The sequence below is a fragment of the Aptenodytes forsteri genome, unplaced genomic scaffold (assembly GCF_000699145.1).
Source record: "Aptenodytes forsteri isolate BGI_AS27 unplaced genomic scaffold, ASM69914v1 Scaffold66, whole genome shotgun sequence".
NCBI lineage: Eukaryota > Metazoa > Chordata > Aves > Sphenisciformes > Spheniscidae > Aptenodytes > Aptenodytes forsteri.
Window position 1 is genome coordinate 3,500,639 of NW_008795131.1, and position 17,481 is coordinate 3,518,119.

A 17,481-nucleotide genomic window follows, 5' to 3' on the forward strand; every position below is an offset into this window, starting at 1 on the left:
GAGTTAAATATTAAGCCGTAGATCCTGAAGGAGGATCATGGCGATTGTCTCACAGCTATGCAAAACAGTTTGATTGTGCATGTGTGGGATAATATGTCTGTATATTAAACTTACACCTTGGCTCGTGTCTTCAGTGCCAGAATTAATGTGTCCATGTGAGCTGATGAAGTTGGAAGTAACGTTGTAGGCTTTTATTCATTTTTCTATAGTTAAAGAAAAATGAATATCTCTTAAGCTCCAAATAGGTTAAGTTTGTGTCTAAAAGACATTTGTTTCTTAAGAAAAGAATAGTTCTTCAGAAGTCCAAACCTCTGCCATTCTTGTCAGGGCATGTTTTTCTTGAATCACTATTTTGTTTTGGTTTTTTGTGTTATGTAGCAAAGCTTGTGGTCAGGAATTTTGTCTCTCTGGAGCTTTAACAAGAGAACCATTTCTTCAGTGCTTGCAACTGCTTCTTAATGGACAAATAAGTGTTACTGAATCTCCTGGAATTGCTTCACGGTTTGACTTATACTCGCTCACTATTTCCATGTCAAATTTTGTTTGAAAATATTGCTGTAACAGCTACAACAGTTTCAAGAGACTTCAAGTTGAGTTAGTTCCTTAAAAATGTTTGCCAGTATGTTGAGGGAAGGGGTGTATAGTGTGGTAAACGTTCCAAGGATACCGTATTTCTGGTTATACCAGTGAAAAATAGGTTGGGGTTTTTTTTTGCATGCCAGAATGGTGCAAGTGTTTACCTTTGAATTGGGATGAGAGATGTGCAGATAGCAGGCTTGGACCTTTGGGCCATAAACCAAATTTTACATGTGCCTGAAATAATTGATGTATCAAAATTGAGGGTGTAGTTTGGGACCCACCCACCCCACCACCACCAGGGCATTTATTTATTAGGAATTTAAGAATCACATGTAACCGTGGGCATATTACAACATGTGTTTATGTAACTTCATAAATATATTAATTTTTAAAAGTTTTACTACAGTTAGTATTTGGTAAACTAGGATCAGAGTAATCTCTGGGATTTTTAGTTAGCACTGCAAGGTGATAAGGGGAAATGATAATGTACTTGGTTGAAAGCCTAAATGTCGAACATGTGATAGTACTTTTGATTGTTTTAAGTCTTGGTAAAATAGCTTGGGTATATGTCTTAGTTTTGTCCAGAAATTATCTTATCAATTATTGGTAAGATGTCTGCCTTCAGTTTTGGGCCTGGAATGCTAGGTGAGATTTAATCCTCTTTTTTGATTGTGGAAAATATGTTTTAGGTTTTATAGAACAGTTACCATTAGACAGCTGTGTTGAAGAAAATGAGAACACTTAACCATGACTGTAGTTTTTAAGTACACCAGGCTGGATGTTCTTTCACTGCCAGAGAGAATATAGCTTCAGAAGAAACTCTGATCTCTTTGAAGTACAGGGACACAGCACTGTTTTATCTGAGGAGTAACTTTGCATGCAAACTTGCACTGCTTTTTAAGAGTTCCTTTTTTTCCTCAGCGAAATAGATGACTAAAAGGAAAGCATTAATTTCTGGCAATTGACGTTACTAGGTCAAAATGTTTGAAGTTTTTTTTGTAGGTTCTGTTGTTAAAATAACAAACTTGCTGTGCTGTAGAATTTGTGTTGTGTGCTTTTATAAGAAGAGTTGACTAAAACTAAATTTCTGGCTGGAGGGGATGTTCTCACATGCTGTGTTTTGAATACTAATTCATCTGCTTCCAGTGTTTGTGGAGAAAAAGGTGAACCAGACACAAGACACTTATCAATGAAAGTTTTTTAAGAAAATATTAAAACTGAGAGGAATATGAAAATTTTCGTTAAATCTGTGTTTGTAATTGAGCATCTCTAAATAACGTGTTCTCTCGGCCTTACTTTTGCATATATAATAAGGGTAGCTGCACTCCTCGTGTCAAAGTTCCTCATAGCTGTAAAACCTGCTTAGACAACATGGAGGGCTTGCTGTAGGTATGAATATGCCCATCTTGGACAGCATATGTTTGAATGTCTTAATATATGGACTAGAAATTAAGGTTTTCTGAATAACTGTTGAGTGCAACATAGCAGTGCTTTACCTGCGTGCTCACGATGGCATGAAAATCCAGTGTATAATCTCGTTTGTGTCTACTGGTAAACCGTAGTTTTCCCATCCCTGCATCGCATAGCACAGATACCACAAAAGAACAGAAGTGGATCTTGAATGGCCTGTGTTGAAAGATTCGGCTTCCAGAGAGAGGTGCCTGTGAGACATGAGCTACTGGCTTCTCCCTTTTTCCCCGTGGAGTTACTGCCTGGCAGAAAGATTTCTTTTTTTTTTTTTTTTTTTAAATAAAAAAAGGGTGGGGGTGTGTTTGTGTTTTTTCTAGAACACCTAAAATAACAAACAGTTGTACTGCAGCAGTCCTGTGTGATCCAGTACTGTGCGTCTAGCAGAGGCTGGTGATGGTACATATGCCTATGGCAAGTGTATCGTGGTGTTTCCTTAGGTCCCATACCCTGCTTTCAGTCACTTGTGGTTCAGGGGCTTCAAGATATCAGGAATTAATAGCCCGCAACGGATTTTTATGCCATATATTTGTACAGTCACTTTTGTACCTATGCAAATTCATAGTATTTATAGCATAATGTGGCAGATAGTTCTGCAGCTTAACTATGCATTGCATAAAGAACTGTCTCCATGGCTTGTTTTTTTATGAACAAGTCAACTGATATATTTGCTTATCTGCAGACACAAATCAGTTTGGGCATAAAACTAGCTCTTGCTTTTAATAAATGCATGAACAGATTCACTTGAGTTTTCCCATTTACTTATGCAGGAATTACTTGTGTAAGCTCAGGTATTAATGGGGTCAGGGCTCATGCGTGTCTTTATCTCTGGGTATTGGTGAGTCACCCATTGCAGAACTTGTGGGTTTGGGGTTTATTTATATATAATATAAAATGTATTTGCACTGCTGTGTGCTAGATTGTGTCATTTAAAAATGTTTTTAACACATTTGGTATCAAAGAAGCTATTAATTGTGGGTTTTGCTAACTTTAGGATTTTTGGGGGGTTTGTCTTGGCTTTCTAGCTTAGGTATTGTAGTGTTTTATGATGCAGGTGGACATAGTAGACACTTGCTATTTTTATCTACGAATGTATTTTCTTGAAACCACCTATGGAGCTCTCATAGCTTGTGCTCAGTTTTTAAATGCTAAAGTTGTGCTCCTGCATGGAGATAGTGGAACTATTACTTCTTAGTCTGCTGTATTTCAATACTTTGAAGTCTAGATTTCATCATAAGTCATCTTTGCTATTAAGCTAAATTCTTCAGAAGAATTCAGTCTTAAATTTTAAAACTTATTTATATTTTTCTTTCAGCTTTACCAACAGGGCCGCTTATGCCAGCTGGGTAGTGAATTTTGTGAACTAGAAGTTTTTGCAAAGGTGCTACGAGCTTTAGATAAAAGGTAAGTGTCTTAATATATCGATGATTCTCACTCCAGCTCTTACCTTTTGATCTAGGTTTTGAATTTGGAAAATGTGTCTAATTTTCTTGGTCTTACTAGCCTGTCTAATAACCATAAGAATATCTCGTTAGATTTATAGATGAACTTTTAAGTTACGATGTCTTTCTTTCTGTCTCAAAAAATAAAACAATCATAACATCTGTGTAAATGTACCAAGTACTTGGTTCCCAAAGTGCTTTCTTTGTTATTGCTGTGCAGTCAGTTGTGGTGGTTTAACCCCGGTAGGCAGCTAAACCCCACACAGCCACTCAAGCCCCACACAGCTGCTCGCTCACCCACCCACCCAGTGGGACGGGGGAGAGAATTGGAAGGGTAAAAATGTGAAAACTCATGGGTTGACATAAAGACAATTTAAAAATTAGAAAAAAAGAGGAAAAAGAAAACAGCAAAGAGACGGGGGGGGGGAAAGCACAAACAAGAAAAACAAGTGGTGCATTGCTCACCACCAACCGATCAATGCCCAGCCAGTCCCTGAGCAGTGGCAGTCAAAGTATCTGTTTTGTGCTGTTGTAGCAAATCCTAAGTGAAGGGTTATCATGCTGATAGGATCGCCCCAGTTTAAAGAGTTTTCCTGTCATAAAATATTCCAATTTGTGGTGTTATGCTCGGAACTTGACTTTTTTAGATCAGATTCTTTGTAGCCAAAATAAGCTTTGAGTCTTTAGACATCCCTCCCTCCCATTGTTTGCGTGTGTGTGATGTTAATGGGTCATCGCTGCTCACTTATCTGCAATTTCTGTGGGAGTTGTGGGGTAAGGGTGGATTTGAGGCTTCCTGCCCCTCTAAGTTTTAGCTGAAAATGTTGTTCTCCAGTTTTAATGTTGTGTGGGTAGCTTGTGTTTTGCTTACACTGGAGGGTGTCCTTCTAAAGAACTTTGCGTACACTCACTTTACTTGTTGGATAATCCAACAACTGCAATCCATTAGCCTTGAGATTGACAATTATGCTTGTATTCATCTGGCTTTGGTTTGAGAGAGGGTTGGAGTTATTTCTCTGAATCGCTACGCGTTTGAATTCATGGCACTCAAGAGCCAACTGACTGCAGTGTTTTAAAAACTTCATGTGTAATCAAATTCTGTTTTCTTTTGTTTCAGACATCTGCTTCATCACTGTTTTCAGGCTTTGATGGACCATGGAGTAAAAGTTGCTTCTGTACTGGCCTATTCTTTCAGTAGACGGTGCTCCTACATAGCAGAATCGGATTCTGCTGTAAAAGAAAAAGCAATCCAGATTGGTTTTGTTTTAGGTAACTGGTGATGATGGGCTGTTTGAAGTACGATACTTTCTTTCATGCAAGCTTCAGTTTAGCTAATGCTGATTTTTTCATGTTAATGCCTGTGATTTGTTTTTGAAGAACATATGTGGTTTTGGAATGTAATTTTTAGAAAACTACTTGGTGTCTTAAGAAAAATATATTGGATTTTAATATCTAAGAATATATAGGCATATCTTTGCTATTTCAAATGTTTTAGATTTAAAATTTGTTTGCAGATGTGATGCTTAACGTTAAGACTGCATAATTTTAGTATTGGTAAGTATTTCTTGACAGAAAACTGTAGAAAAACTATGTAATACCAAAAAGTCATTCTCAGCTGAAGGAGAATTTTTCTACTCTTTTTTTTTTCATCCTTTTCAATTCAAGACTGGAAGGTTTAACCTTCTTGACAGGATTCCCATACGTAGTGTGCAGTTCTATGAAATTTTGTCAGAACTGTTTTGTGAAACAGAAAAAGGCTTCCTTTGCTCTCTTTTTTTTTTTTCCCCCCTCAAGTTGTTCAGCAGTGACTTCCTGTATTTTGGCACGGGGAATACTGAACTAATGCATTCCTGTCTTTATTTTTATTTGTAATGAAATATGAGATAAGTAGTCTTCTTAGAAGACTTGAGCAAACCCTTTTTCTCTTAAAAAGGTGTTTTGTTGTTCAAATTTCTGCTTGTTCTTGATTTTTATTTTTTTTTTTCCTTCCATCCCCCCCCCCCCCCCGGGGGGGCCTCCCCCCTGTCAGATGCAGGCTGGTACAGCGATGCTGAGAAGGTATTTCTCTCCTGCCTTCAGTTATGCACCCTTCATGATGAAATCCTTCATTGGTTTCGTGCCGTAGAATGTTGTGTAAGGTGAGCTCACCTTTAATTCCTATATGTCTTACTGTGAAATACGCATTAATATGTTACCAACTGCCTGGGAACCATCAAGCTTCGGATGTTCCCTTTAGTGTTCTGCTGCACCAAAATACTTTCCTGGCTAGAGCTGAAGGCCAGAAGGTGCTTGTTTTACACTAATCCCCGAGTCTTCAACTTGTAAACTGGCAGCACAGTTAATGGGAAGAACCACCATTTTGCCTTTCTGCATAATGTGTCATAGGTAACAGGTGCTGGACAGTAAGAGTGGTCCAGCACCTTGTTGGTTTTTTTTTTTCAAGGGTTTTTGCATGTGAAGGAATGTTATGTGTTGGGGTTTGCTGAAGTTATATTTACTACAAGAAGAATTTGCCAGATCCAAACACTAAATGATATAAATACAGTTGAGCAGAAATGAAAGGAAAACGTACCTTTCCTGATGCCAGATCCAATGAGTTCTCTTGCTCCATGCAGAGCTACTTAACTATGTGATTAGGTAAATATCTAGATGTCCGGTTCTTGTGAACACCTTGAGCCACAGCTTAAACATTTGGAAAAGAATTTTTGCTTTTAGGAGGCATTTGGGTTTTGTACCTGCCTCGTTTCTCAAGGCCTGAAGTGGCGTCCATTGACATTCACACTCCATTCACAGGGGCCTCAAAGATTATGACTTTCAGTTTTTAGTTCCTCTGCTCTTAGGTTTGTGTATCTAGATGTGTGCTATACTGATGCAGTCTGCAGCAAGTAGCCAGGTTGTTTTCACTGGTAACACTGTGACTGACCTCTTTTGCGTGCTACAGGTATACACTTGAACACCTGTGTGCTAGTGAGCATAGTTAAAATAGGATTTTTTTTTTTAGCTTCTGTAATGAACAACAAAGTACGTACTGTATTTATCTGAATATAGGGCAAAACTTGTTTTGGAAAACTGCTCCAAAAAACCCCCTGTGTCTTGTTTATGGTTGGACAAATACAAAGAGTAAATAGGCTTTGCCAGTAGCTGCTTATTTTATGTGCCAACCAGAGGGCCATGGCAACAGTTGCTGCTCTGCCTTGTTCTTCCCTGCCAGCTACCGCTGGCTTTCATTTCAGAAATATCATGATGCCAGGAGAAGACTGGGCACACATATACACCTTCCTAGAACTGGGGAATGATAGCTATAGTACCACTGTTAGTACTTGGTCCTTTGCCTTCTAATTTAATCTAAAAAAAGTTTCCTGGTTGTATTGGGCTCTTTGGCAAGCTGGAGAAGTTGCCTTAAAAATAAACTCCTTCCCCATCTCCAAATAGAAAATAAGAAGGTAAAGAAAGGAAAAAAAGGTAACCCTTTCTCTGTTGGACACAGTGTACAGCCCACAGTTGTGGAAAGAAGATTTTTTCATTTTGTGCCAGAAAAAAACATTCTATGTTATGATGAACTCTTCTGAACTGGAGATGTTAATTCTGTTTGGGTAGAGACAGCCATTGTTCTTGTAATGAAAGCTGATGGCTTGCATATAACATTAAGTCCCTCTGGGCAGCAGTGTGAATGAGGAGACACTGCTTTATGTTCAGGCATCTCCTCAACAATCAAACAGCAGCATCATTCAGTTGGAAATATATCAAATAGAAAGAATTTAAAACACTTTCAGAAGCGCTAAGTATGTAAAAATCTGAAAACCTTTTTGTGGGGGAAAGCAGTAATTATACTGTGCTTCAAAGTCATGAGGCAGTAAGATAAACTTTTTGTTGTTACCGTCTAATCCCTACTGTAGAATATCTTGTTCTTACCGCTGCGCTTGCACTGGAGTTAGGTGGAGTTTTAAGAGAACAAAACTAAGTCCAGCTTTTGAAAACATGACACTCTTTAAAAGAGTGGCTGCTCTTATTCTAAAAGCTAGAAAGTCTAATCTCTGGGAGTTTAATACATTGCATTATTAATAGAATACAGATTAAAAAAATGGAAAGTTTTGTGTTGTTTAGACATAATTTGGTGTTTCTTTGTACTAGCAGTAGTAAATTATATGGAGAAACTTGAGAAAACTTGAAGATTTGGGATTTCTACAAGCTTGTATACTACTTTCCTGCACATGTTGTGCTCCTTTAGGTTTGCTTTCTCTCATTATTACATGTTGGCACAAATACATATTACAAATACGTGGTTCTCCTACTTCATTGTTTCACATTTTGCTATTCTTGTTTTTTCCTGATGTTTTTAGATTTCCTAAGCTGCCGTATAACATTGTGTTTGCTATGTTTGTATGCTCTTGGAGAATGATTTTATTTGGGTGGAGGGGCAAGTTATTCCCCAAAAGCTATTATTGCAGACATCAAAGAAGATTCATAGCTATTATCATAAATGTCCTAAGGCATTTAGTCTTCCTCTTGCCTTTATCTTCTAAAATTCCTTTGGATTATCATCTCTGGGTTTAATACATTGCATTATTAATAGAATACAGATTAAAAAAATGGAAAGTTTTGTGTTGTTTAGACATAATTTGGTGTTTCTTTGTACTAGCAGTAGTAAATTATATGGAGAAACTTGAGAAAACTTGAAGATTTGGGATTTCTACAAGCTTGTATACTACTTTCCTGCACATGTTGTGCTCCTTTAGGTTTGCTTTCTCTCATTATTACATGTTGGCACAAATACATATTACAAATACGTGGTTCTCCTACTTCATTGTTTCACATTTTGCTATTCTTGTTTTTTCCTGATGTTTTTAGATTTCCTAAGCTGCCGTATAACATTGTGTTTGCTATGTTTGTATGCTCTTGGAGAATGATTTTATTTGGGTGGAGGGGCAAGTTATTCCCCAAAAGCTATTATTGCAGACATCAAAGAAGATTCATAGCTATTAGCATAAATGTCCTAAGGCATTTAGTCTTCCTCTTGCCTTTATCTTCTAAAATTCCTTTGGATTAACGAAGGATTTTTTGTTACTCAAAACCAGATCACATAAACTCTGCTTATTCTAGAGGATTGGGTTAGGTTTAGCTTGGTTTTTGGGTTGATTTCTTTGTTTTTAGACACTATCACTGAAGCATCCAGATACTGGATATTATCTTACCCAGGCGCTTATCTAAATTGCAGTACTGTCCCTACTGGCTTATACCATTACATGGGATTTGGGCTTCATGTTTTTGATGTTGCATAGCAGCTCTCAGTTGAATGGCGTAGGCGAAATACGGTTTCCCTAAAGAGCGGAACTGTAACTGCTTAGTTTTTCTCTTTAGTTTCTTTAAAATTCCTGTCTCTTGCTGCTTGAATGTTAGATAGTTTTCTGCTGCCTCTGACCAAGAACACAATGCACTTCTACATCATGTTGAGTCCTCAGACCTTATTTAAGGAAAAATGTGGCCGTTGCTTTTTTCTTTCTGTTCTTGAGCCATGTTGCTGTGCTTCTCATTGGAAGGCTGGTGTGTGTTTATGTAGCTTGTTTCAGGGTTGGGTTTTTTGGAAGGTTTTTTCTTTTGATCTTCTCTTTGTGTGGCTAATACACATCTGCTGTGTGCTTGCCTGCCACTCCCTTCTCGTGATAATGTGGACTTTATTTCCTTTCTCGTTAGTGTTTGAGTTTCATGATACATTTCAATAGGAAACTATAGGAGGAGGCTGTGTTAGAGGCAGGCTGAATTCACAGGACAAACTTCGACTTATTACTTTGCTATTGCAGGAGGCATGGCTACAATAGCTTATAAACCTCTACTCAGGTTTAGAGAAGAGAAACATTTGATCAAAAACCTCGCTGTTCCTTCATTCCCCCTTAACAGTTTATTGGAAGATCTATCATAATGTATCGTAAAAGGTATAAAGTGCTGTACCTATACATTAGCTCACATTTTCAGAGTTTTAGCCTCTCTGCAATACAGTGTTACGTTCTGCTTCACTGTGTGCATTTCTCTTCCTGTGTTACGTTGTCCTCCTGATTTGCAAAGGCTTGCCTGATGTTTTTCAATCTCTATTACTCATTGTCTAATAACAGATTTCCAGGAGGGACAATGGAAGTTAATTTACCAAAATTTCATGTGTGCTAAATGGCAGGCATTTGCAATAGAGAAGGAACAGCTGTCTCTTCTTAGCCTGCAATGGGTAGGAACACAGTTCTGCCCTTTAGGCTTGGAATACGATAACACGCACATTTCTAATGTATCTCTTTAAAGTAAAGAAGCATCAGCTTACACTTAGCAACAAACTTCTTTACTTCTGTTTTAAATAGATGCCAGGAGCTTGAAATTGTTACTTTTCTAGAGAAACAAGAGTATGCTTCAATAGTGCTGTGTTTTTATTCTCTGCATTTGGCTGTCGTTTCATGAAGCTTCTGTTAATCCTTCAGATGGAAAGGCAGCGGGTTAGGAGATGGGGCAAGGCAGGGGGAGAGGTTTTTTTAGAGTTGTGAACTGGGTCAACAAAGTAGTCCTTTCTGGTGGTGCTACGTCAGTGCTGGCTATCACGTCGAATGGATGTGATTGAATCTCTTGTGAAGACACCCCCCTTCTCCGCCCCCCCCACCCCCAAAACAAATTGCCCACTTGTGAAGCACTGTGCTACTTAAGGTTTGAGGAAAAAGTGTAGAGATGCATGAAAACTAGCTATGTCTGTACTTATTCAGCGTCTGTTTCAGTTTACTCTGCTTTGGAAAGGAGGTAGAAGGGATTTAATACTGTATATTACAGGGTTTTGGAAATGGAATTTTATCAGCATTGAGAAGAATGGATTTTATGAAAGATAAAACAAAGCCACCACACCAAAGTGGTTCAAACATTGGATATGTAAAACTGCATCAATATGTAAAATCACTTGACCTTTCCAACAATAAAAATCCTTGCCACGCAAGAGACAAAGCATGGTGTACTGAAACAATATTCTGTAAATAGTTCTTCTGTATTACTGAATTCACAGTGCAATTTTGTTGGGATGACAGCCCGGTTCTATTGTAAGTATAATACCAAATTGTAGATCCATGGTACTACTGTATATTGAAATGGCTTATTCAGGCACTGAATAAGCCATTTAGATGATCTCTTTACCTCTTCTTAAGGTTGCTGCATGTTCGAAATGGTAATTGTAAATACCACTTGGGAGAAGAAACATTCAAACTCGCTCAGTCTTACATGGACAAACTTGCAAAACATGGTCAGCAAGCAAACAAAGCAGCACTCTATGGGGAGCTGTGTGCACTGCTCTTTGCCAAGAGCCACTATGATGAGGTGAGTGGGATTTTGTTTTTGTTTTTCTTCAGAAAACGGGATATGAAATCTGCAAGGACGTTCCATGACTGGCTCATTATTCACATTATCTTTCTAGCTGGAGTTCCTGATCTCTCTTGGTACCTGTGTGACAGTACCAGAGGAATGCTTGATTTATTGACTTTTCTATGTATTGTTCTGAGTTAGTCTACAAGCTTTTAACAGTACTTTGACTAACGTTAAGAAATTATGTGTGATGGATAACCAACACATACTACCAATCTGTAAATGAAATATTATAATAAGCTTATTTTAATAGGTAAACATGAATAGCAGAACAGAGGTAACAATTCTTTGCACCTGTTTTATAAAAACCTGTAACTTAAGTGTAACTGCTGTTTAAACTGCGGTTTTCCTTTAGCTCCAAAGTACACTGACCAGGAAGCTGTCCTACACAATAGCAATTGTGAGGATCTCTTAAAGATTATAAAATACCCTTTTTTGTCTGTAAAAGATAATACAGTCATTGTAATAATACATAACTTAAGCTAGTATAAAATACTTACTTACACATTCAGTATTTACCTTAAGAGGGCTTTTTAAGCCTGTCTTTTAAGACTTAGCTGAACAAGTTTCATTACAAATAAGCAATTAAACAGATTTTTTTTTTTTAATTTTGTAATGTAAATGACCAGTTTATTTTTCAGAGCCAAGTAATATTTTTCTTAATGTTGCAACGTAGTGAAGTTCCAGCTTCATTATGTTGGTAACTCTTTGTTCAACAGGCTTATAAATGGTGTATAGAAGCTATGAAGGAGATCACAGTTGGCCTGCCTGTAAAAGTAGTAGTGGATGTTTTACGACAAGCTTCAAAGGTGAATTTAAAGTCTTCCACGTTTCTTCTGTAACTGAATTACGACCAAGAATGGGTGAGGATAGGTAGTACCTCCAGAATGCTTGGGTAACCGGGTCCATTTCGTGAGTGTTACGGCTTGTTATTTGTGTTGAATGGGTCCACCTCAGTCTCGGACCTGTGGGGGGTTTTGGTTTTTTCCTACATCCTGAAACTGAGTTACAGCTGTTCAAATGAACATCATGACAAAGTTAACCTGAGAGCGTTCCATAAAAAGGAGGTCTGTTCCCCTCTTTGCTCTAGACTAGGTACAGTACTGGCCCTTTAGGCATTTATGGCAGAACAAAATACAAGTTTATTAATGTTATCTGTGAACCTTTTCTTAAATAACTGAAAAGTCCTTTAGTAACCATGATGATATTTTGAAATTAAAAATAGTAGTTAGCAATTGGGCCAGTATCTGGAGGAGATGAGTTCTGAGTATACACCTCTTCACATGCTTCATTTCAACCTCTTTAGGCTTGTGTTGTAAAACGTGAATTTAAGAAGGCTGAACAGCTGATAAAACATGCAGTATACCTTGCTCGGTAAGCAGCATTCCAAAAAAACCCTTTTAAAATTACGCTTAACTTGCCTCAATTTGTAATACAAGTATGTTTCTACAGGGAGCATTTCGGAGCCAAGCACCCCAAATATTCTGATACGCTACTAGACTATGGATTTTACTTGCTCAACGTAGACAATATATGCCAATCTGTTGCAATCTATCAGGTATGCAGCAGGGCTGAATGCCTGTCTTCAACTTCTCTTGATATTCATAATCTCTCAGATGTTTCTACCGAAACTCACATACAGTTAATTTGTAGAGACAGATAGTAGTTGATTTAATTACCGCAATGCTTGTTCTTTTAAAACAAAACAAAACCCACCCCCAACCATGGGTTTTCACTTCCCCCCCCCGACTCTGAAGTGGCTTTTATATATTTAGTGCCTGAAGTATGTAGGTATAGGCCTACAGGATTTCAGAGCCAGTAGATTTACTTTTTCTTCCCCTTTTTAACAGTGAGAGAGATTTGTTAGGGGTTTTTTCTGTATTAATGGATGAAGTGGTATTCTTGTAACTCTTTCAGACAGCTCTTGATATCCGGCAGTCAGTATTTGGAGGTAAAAACATACATGTAGCTACAGCGCACGAAGACTTGGCTTACTCTTCATATGTTCACCAGTACAGCTCTGGAAAATTCGACAATGCACTGTGAGTACAATTGTTTGAGGTACTGGCAGCAAATTTAGTACTGTAAATGGAGAAAAATGTTCTTAAATGATACAGGCTTTCCAGTTAGAAGTTAAATACATTAATGTTTCTAATTTAACTGCATTAATGTTTTATCAGTCAGCTGCGAACTTAAATATATGAATCTTTAATTTTTTATTTAAACTCTTTCAGATTCCATGCTGAACGTGCTATTGGCATTATAACTCACATTCTCCCAGAAGACCATCTTCTCTTGGCATCTTCAAAGAGAGTTAAAGGTAGTACCCTTAACTGCATTAGTGGGGCGGTTTGAAACCAGTCATTCAGATCTGTTTATCCTGTTCCCTAACAGAGGCAATGTAACTTGAAGTGTTTTTCAAATGGAGGTTGCTCCAGAATATTCTTTGTGGTCCTCAGTGTTCTCTGTCAACATGCTTGTAAAATACAAAAAAACTTAGTTAAAACTTAGCTGGAAGACTCTTTTTTTTTCTTTTTGGGGGGGGGTGTGTTAGTAAAAATACAGACTATAAACATTTATGTTGGGGGCTTGGTATCTGGTCATACCTGTTTGAAAACAGTTTGTAGTAAACACAAAGCCTGATTAGATGTCTCCCGAGATATCTTGGGTAGATGGCTTTCCGCTACCTACAGCTAACATCTCTTTGTGTTTGGAACACAGTAATGTTGTGTTTTTTCTTTCCTGTACTCAGCACTTATCCTGGAGGAGATCGCAATAGACTGTCACAACAAGGAAACTGAGCAGAGGTTACTTCAAGAAGCTCACGACTTACATCTGTCCTCACTCCAGTTAGCTAAAAAAGCCTTCGGGGAGTTTAATGTACAAACAGCAAAACACTATGGCAACCTTGGAAGACTGTATCAGTCCATGAGAAAGTTTAAGGTAAGATTATATTGGTGTAAAGCTCTTGACTTAAAATCTGCAAGGCATCTATAAATCTGTCACAACAAATGATGATTTTCAGTGTCCACAATTCATAACTTCAGTTGGTAGTTTTAGGGTTGGAAAACTTGTACTTTATAATTTATCTTTCCAAAGCTTTGTGCAAAAATACTCTGTTAAGATGCACGATGCCTTCAGAGACAGGGTGACAGCAATTTTGACGACAGAAAAAGTGATATTATTTGCTGATCTGCTTAACTAAGAATTTGGAGAACGTGATTTGGTTTTGGCTTTCTTACTTTTTGCCTTTTATAAAATACTACAGACTCTTTAGCCGCTACAGAGTTATGTTTCTTCAAACCTTCCTTTTTCTTCTCTCTTGATGGCATGGTGAGTGGTGTCTGACTGACCTATGTGAATTTGATCCTCATAGGAAGCAGAAGAAATGCACATCAAGGCAATTCAGATTAAGGAGCAGCTTCTGGGTCAAGAAGATTATGAAGTTGCCCTGTCAGTCGGTCATCTAGCTTCTCTCTATAACTATGATATGAATCAATATGAAAATGCTGAAAAGCTTTATTTGAGATCCATAGCAATTGGTAGGTGATTCTTACGATCTATGACTTTATAGCAGTTTTAGTACTACAGGAAACACTATTAAAAAGCATATTAAAGCTTTTAGTGAAGAACTTAATGAAATGCAAGATGCTTATTTTGTATGTGTTCTCAATCTAAATATAGTGCTTTTTCTCGAATGTTCTCCTGGGGACTGAATTCTGGAATTGCATTATTGTCAGTGCTCCATCCGAATTCGCTCTTGAAAGCATCTGGACGCTGACTGATCAAAAGCTTGGGTGTTGGTCTTCAGACTACATTTTGGAGTTGTGGCTAGAACTTAAGTGCAGAATGTAGTTAAATTTTGAAAGAAATGGAAAACTATTGTGCCTGTCAGCCTAACTGTGCTCTCATTAAATATTTTTCTTGCCCATTATCATTTGCAGTGAACTTAGAATTCTGAATCAAATGCATCTTTGGGCCATGCTGTAGCTCAATTTTGAGACAGACAGTCTTACTTCATACAGTTACCGTGTACAGTGCGTTACAGAAAAAATTGAGATTTTAAAGTAGAAAACTGAAGAACAACTTCACTGTTTAAATTGAATTTGGAGTGAAATTGGGACACAAAATGACTGCCGCCTTCATATGAATGGTGGATTTTTATGCATGCAAAGCTATAGTACAATTAATGATGTGACTGCAGAGTCCCTGAGGACGAGTTACAATACCCTTAAAGGAAAAGGTAGATAGAATTCAACCCATCATCCAGGAAGCTTGCGTGTTGCTTGTGGTCTTGATTTACCGTAACAAAAACGTGACGATTTGCCATAACAAAAAGGTTCATGTTGTCGGTAAAAATGACATGAGAAATAAGGCGCAACATATGGGTGGATTACCTTTTAAAATCGGTTTTTCTTTTGGATTTCTTTAGGAAAGAAGCTTTTTGGTGAAGGATACAGTGGACTTGAATACGATTACAGAGGTCTCATTAAACTGTACAATTCCATTGGCAATTACGAGAAAGTTTTTGAATACCACAATATTTTGGCCAATTGGAACCGGTTGCGGGATCGGCAGTTCTCAGTTACAGATGCGCTGGAGGACGTAAGCACCAGCCCTCAATCCACTGAAGAAGTGGTCCAGTCTTTTCTGATGTCTCAGAACGTTGATGGACAGAGTAGCTAAGAACTTGGTCAATTAACCAGTTAAGGTTTTTTCCCCCAGGTTACAGGGGGAAAAGTCATACTGTGAAATCTAAACCATGTAGTTCTCTGGGGGCTGGAATTTGCATTGAAACACTGGTCCAGTCTACTGAAGAGTGTCCATACGGATGAATGTGTGTTAAATTCTTATCAGCATGTGTATGGCATGTTTAGTTCGGCTCACATTTTTAACTTGGTATTCCCGAAAACCCCTTCTTTCTCTCTTCTTTCAAAAGAAGCTACTTTGCAGAAAGTCTGCAAGAAAACATTAAATAAAACTGTTTGAGTTCAAAAGAGTTGCATTCTTATTATGAATGGAAGGTTTCATCAAGAGCTTTCTTCTGATACATAGAAAGAATAAATGCTGTACTGTAAGAAGTTATACGAGAAAGGTCTTTCTACCATATGCATTGTAGCAAAGTTAATCGTAGCTATCGAGAAAAGGGAGAATGCCCTAGCCTTGGCTGCTGCCTTACGAAGAAAAGTGGCAAAGAACCGCTTTGGAGAGCAACATACTCTTTGCGAAGCACGATAGGTTGTTAAGCAAGTAACCACCGTATGTTGTTTTTAATATCCTGAACTGGACCAGTGTTCATCTGTAGGTGATAGAAGATCCCGTAGACCAGCAATCTTAGTTTCCTTTGGTACCAACCAAGAGTGCTAATCTTCTGAACAGGACCAGGAAAATCAAAAGTGGACCAGCCTGCTAGAAACAGCTTTTGGACCAGTGGCTTTAATTTAATATTTCTGCCCCTGCATTCACTTTTACAGTAGAATTATTTCATTTAGATGTATGATCAGTGCAAAATTATATTCATGTAATAGATACAAAACTAGGAAGTGAACGTTCTTTAGCGGTTGCGATGGCATGTCTTTACCTAGTAAGCTTATACGAGTATTAATGTCAATGCCACAAGCAAAAACTAGAAACGCTTAACTATTTGCTGCAGCCATCTCTTTTTTTTTTTTTTTTCCTCTTTTTTGAATGGGCTTACTCTAATAACGGAGGCAGTAACTTGTTTATACCAGTTAATAGTTTTGTATTGCAATCCAGTTCAATTTTATGTTTCTGGAGAACATAGCTTCTTGTATAGTTTGCAGGGGTCAGCGGAAAATGCCAAAAAGCACAACAGGTCTTTTTTGTGATGCTTCATTTCTACATTAAACAATAGTACAACCAGAAACTGATTCCTTTATATTAATTTAAAAAGCAGATGTCAGCTGTAAAGATCCTTTAATAATGCCTATCTCACTAGCTTGTCTTAATTTTTCTTCTGTTGGGGGGCTGCTTGGTTGTGTGGTTTTTTGGTTTGGGTGTTGGTTTTGGTTTTGCTCTTTAATGTTGAGGTAATGCTCATTTGAAAGTCTGTGTAACATAGAAAACCAGAAACGACTCACTGCTGTTACCTCAGTTCTTCTTATAGCGGCACAAACGGTGCTCCTGTAGTTAGGATTCTGTCGGTTTGGGGTTTTCTCCCTTTCCCCCCCTATTTTCAGGGGTTTGTAAGTTGGCCCTGGAAGGTCAGTCCAAGCCGAGGCTCAGCAAGCACGGCTCCTACAGCACTTGGGCTGGACGTTGTGTTTGGGGTCTGGTTTTTAATTTGTTCACGAAGTTTGGGACAGGGAAAGCTGCTTGTTGGTCTTCAAGAAAGAGCGCAGAGGAGAAACAGAAACTTCAGACGCGACTTTGAGCTTAACGGCTCTTCTAAGAACTGAAATTTTACAGGCCAATAGTTCATATACTGGTGCCTTCAAGTATGTTTGGGGGGGGAAAGGCTGAATAATACCAACTTTAAAATGCAGTTATGTAATTAGTGAATGCAGATTTAATGATTGCATACTTGGAGTATCTTCACTGACGTGAAAAGAAGTATTTGCATGAAAAACCCCAGTGGTATTAAGACTTAGACTGC

General features: G+C 38.0%; 1 protein-coding gene across 1 annotated transcript; it reads left to right on the forward strand.

The window, feature by feature from the left end:
• The first annotated feature begins 1,190 nt into the window (after positions 1–1,190).
• APPBP2 (amyloid beta precursor protein binding protein 2) lies at positions 1,191–16,748 on the forward strand. Its single transcript, XM_009278348.1, has 14 exons — positions 1,191–1,224; positions 2,817–2,884; positions 3,362–3,450; positions 4,606–4,765; positions 5,511–5,626; positions 10,652–10,820; positions 11,585–11,674; positions 12,172–12,239; positions 12,318–12,423; positions 12,783–12,907; positions 13,100–13,185; positions 13,618–13,808; positions 14,242–14,407; positions 15,298–16,748. Exons 1-14 carry the CDS (start codon positions 1,191–1,193, stop codon positions 15,549–15,551), a joined length of 1,722 nt encoding a protein of 573 aa, XP_009276623.1. The 3' UTR covers positions 15,552–16,748.
• Positions 16,749–17,481: the final 733 nt, after the last annotated feature.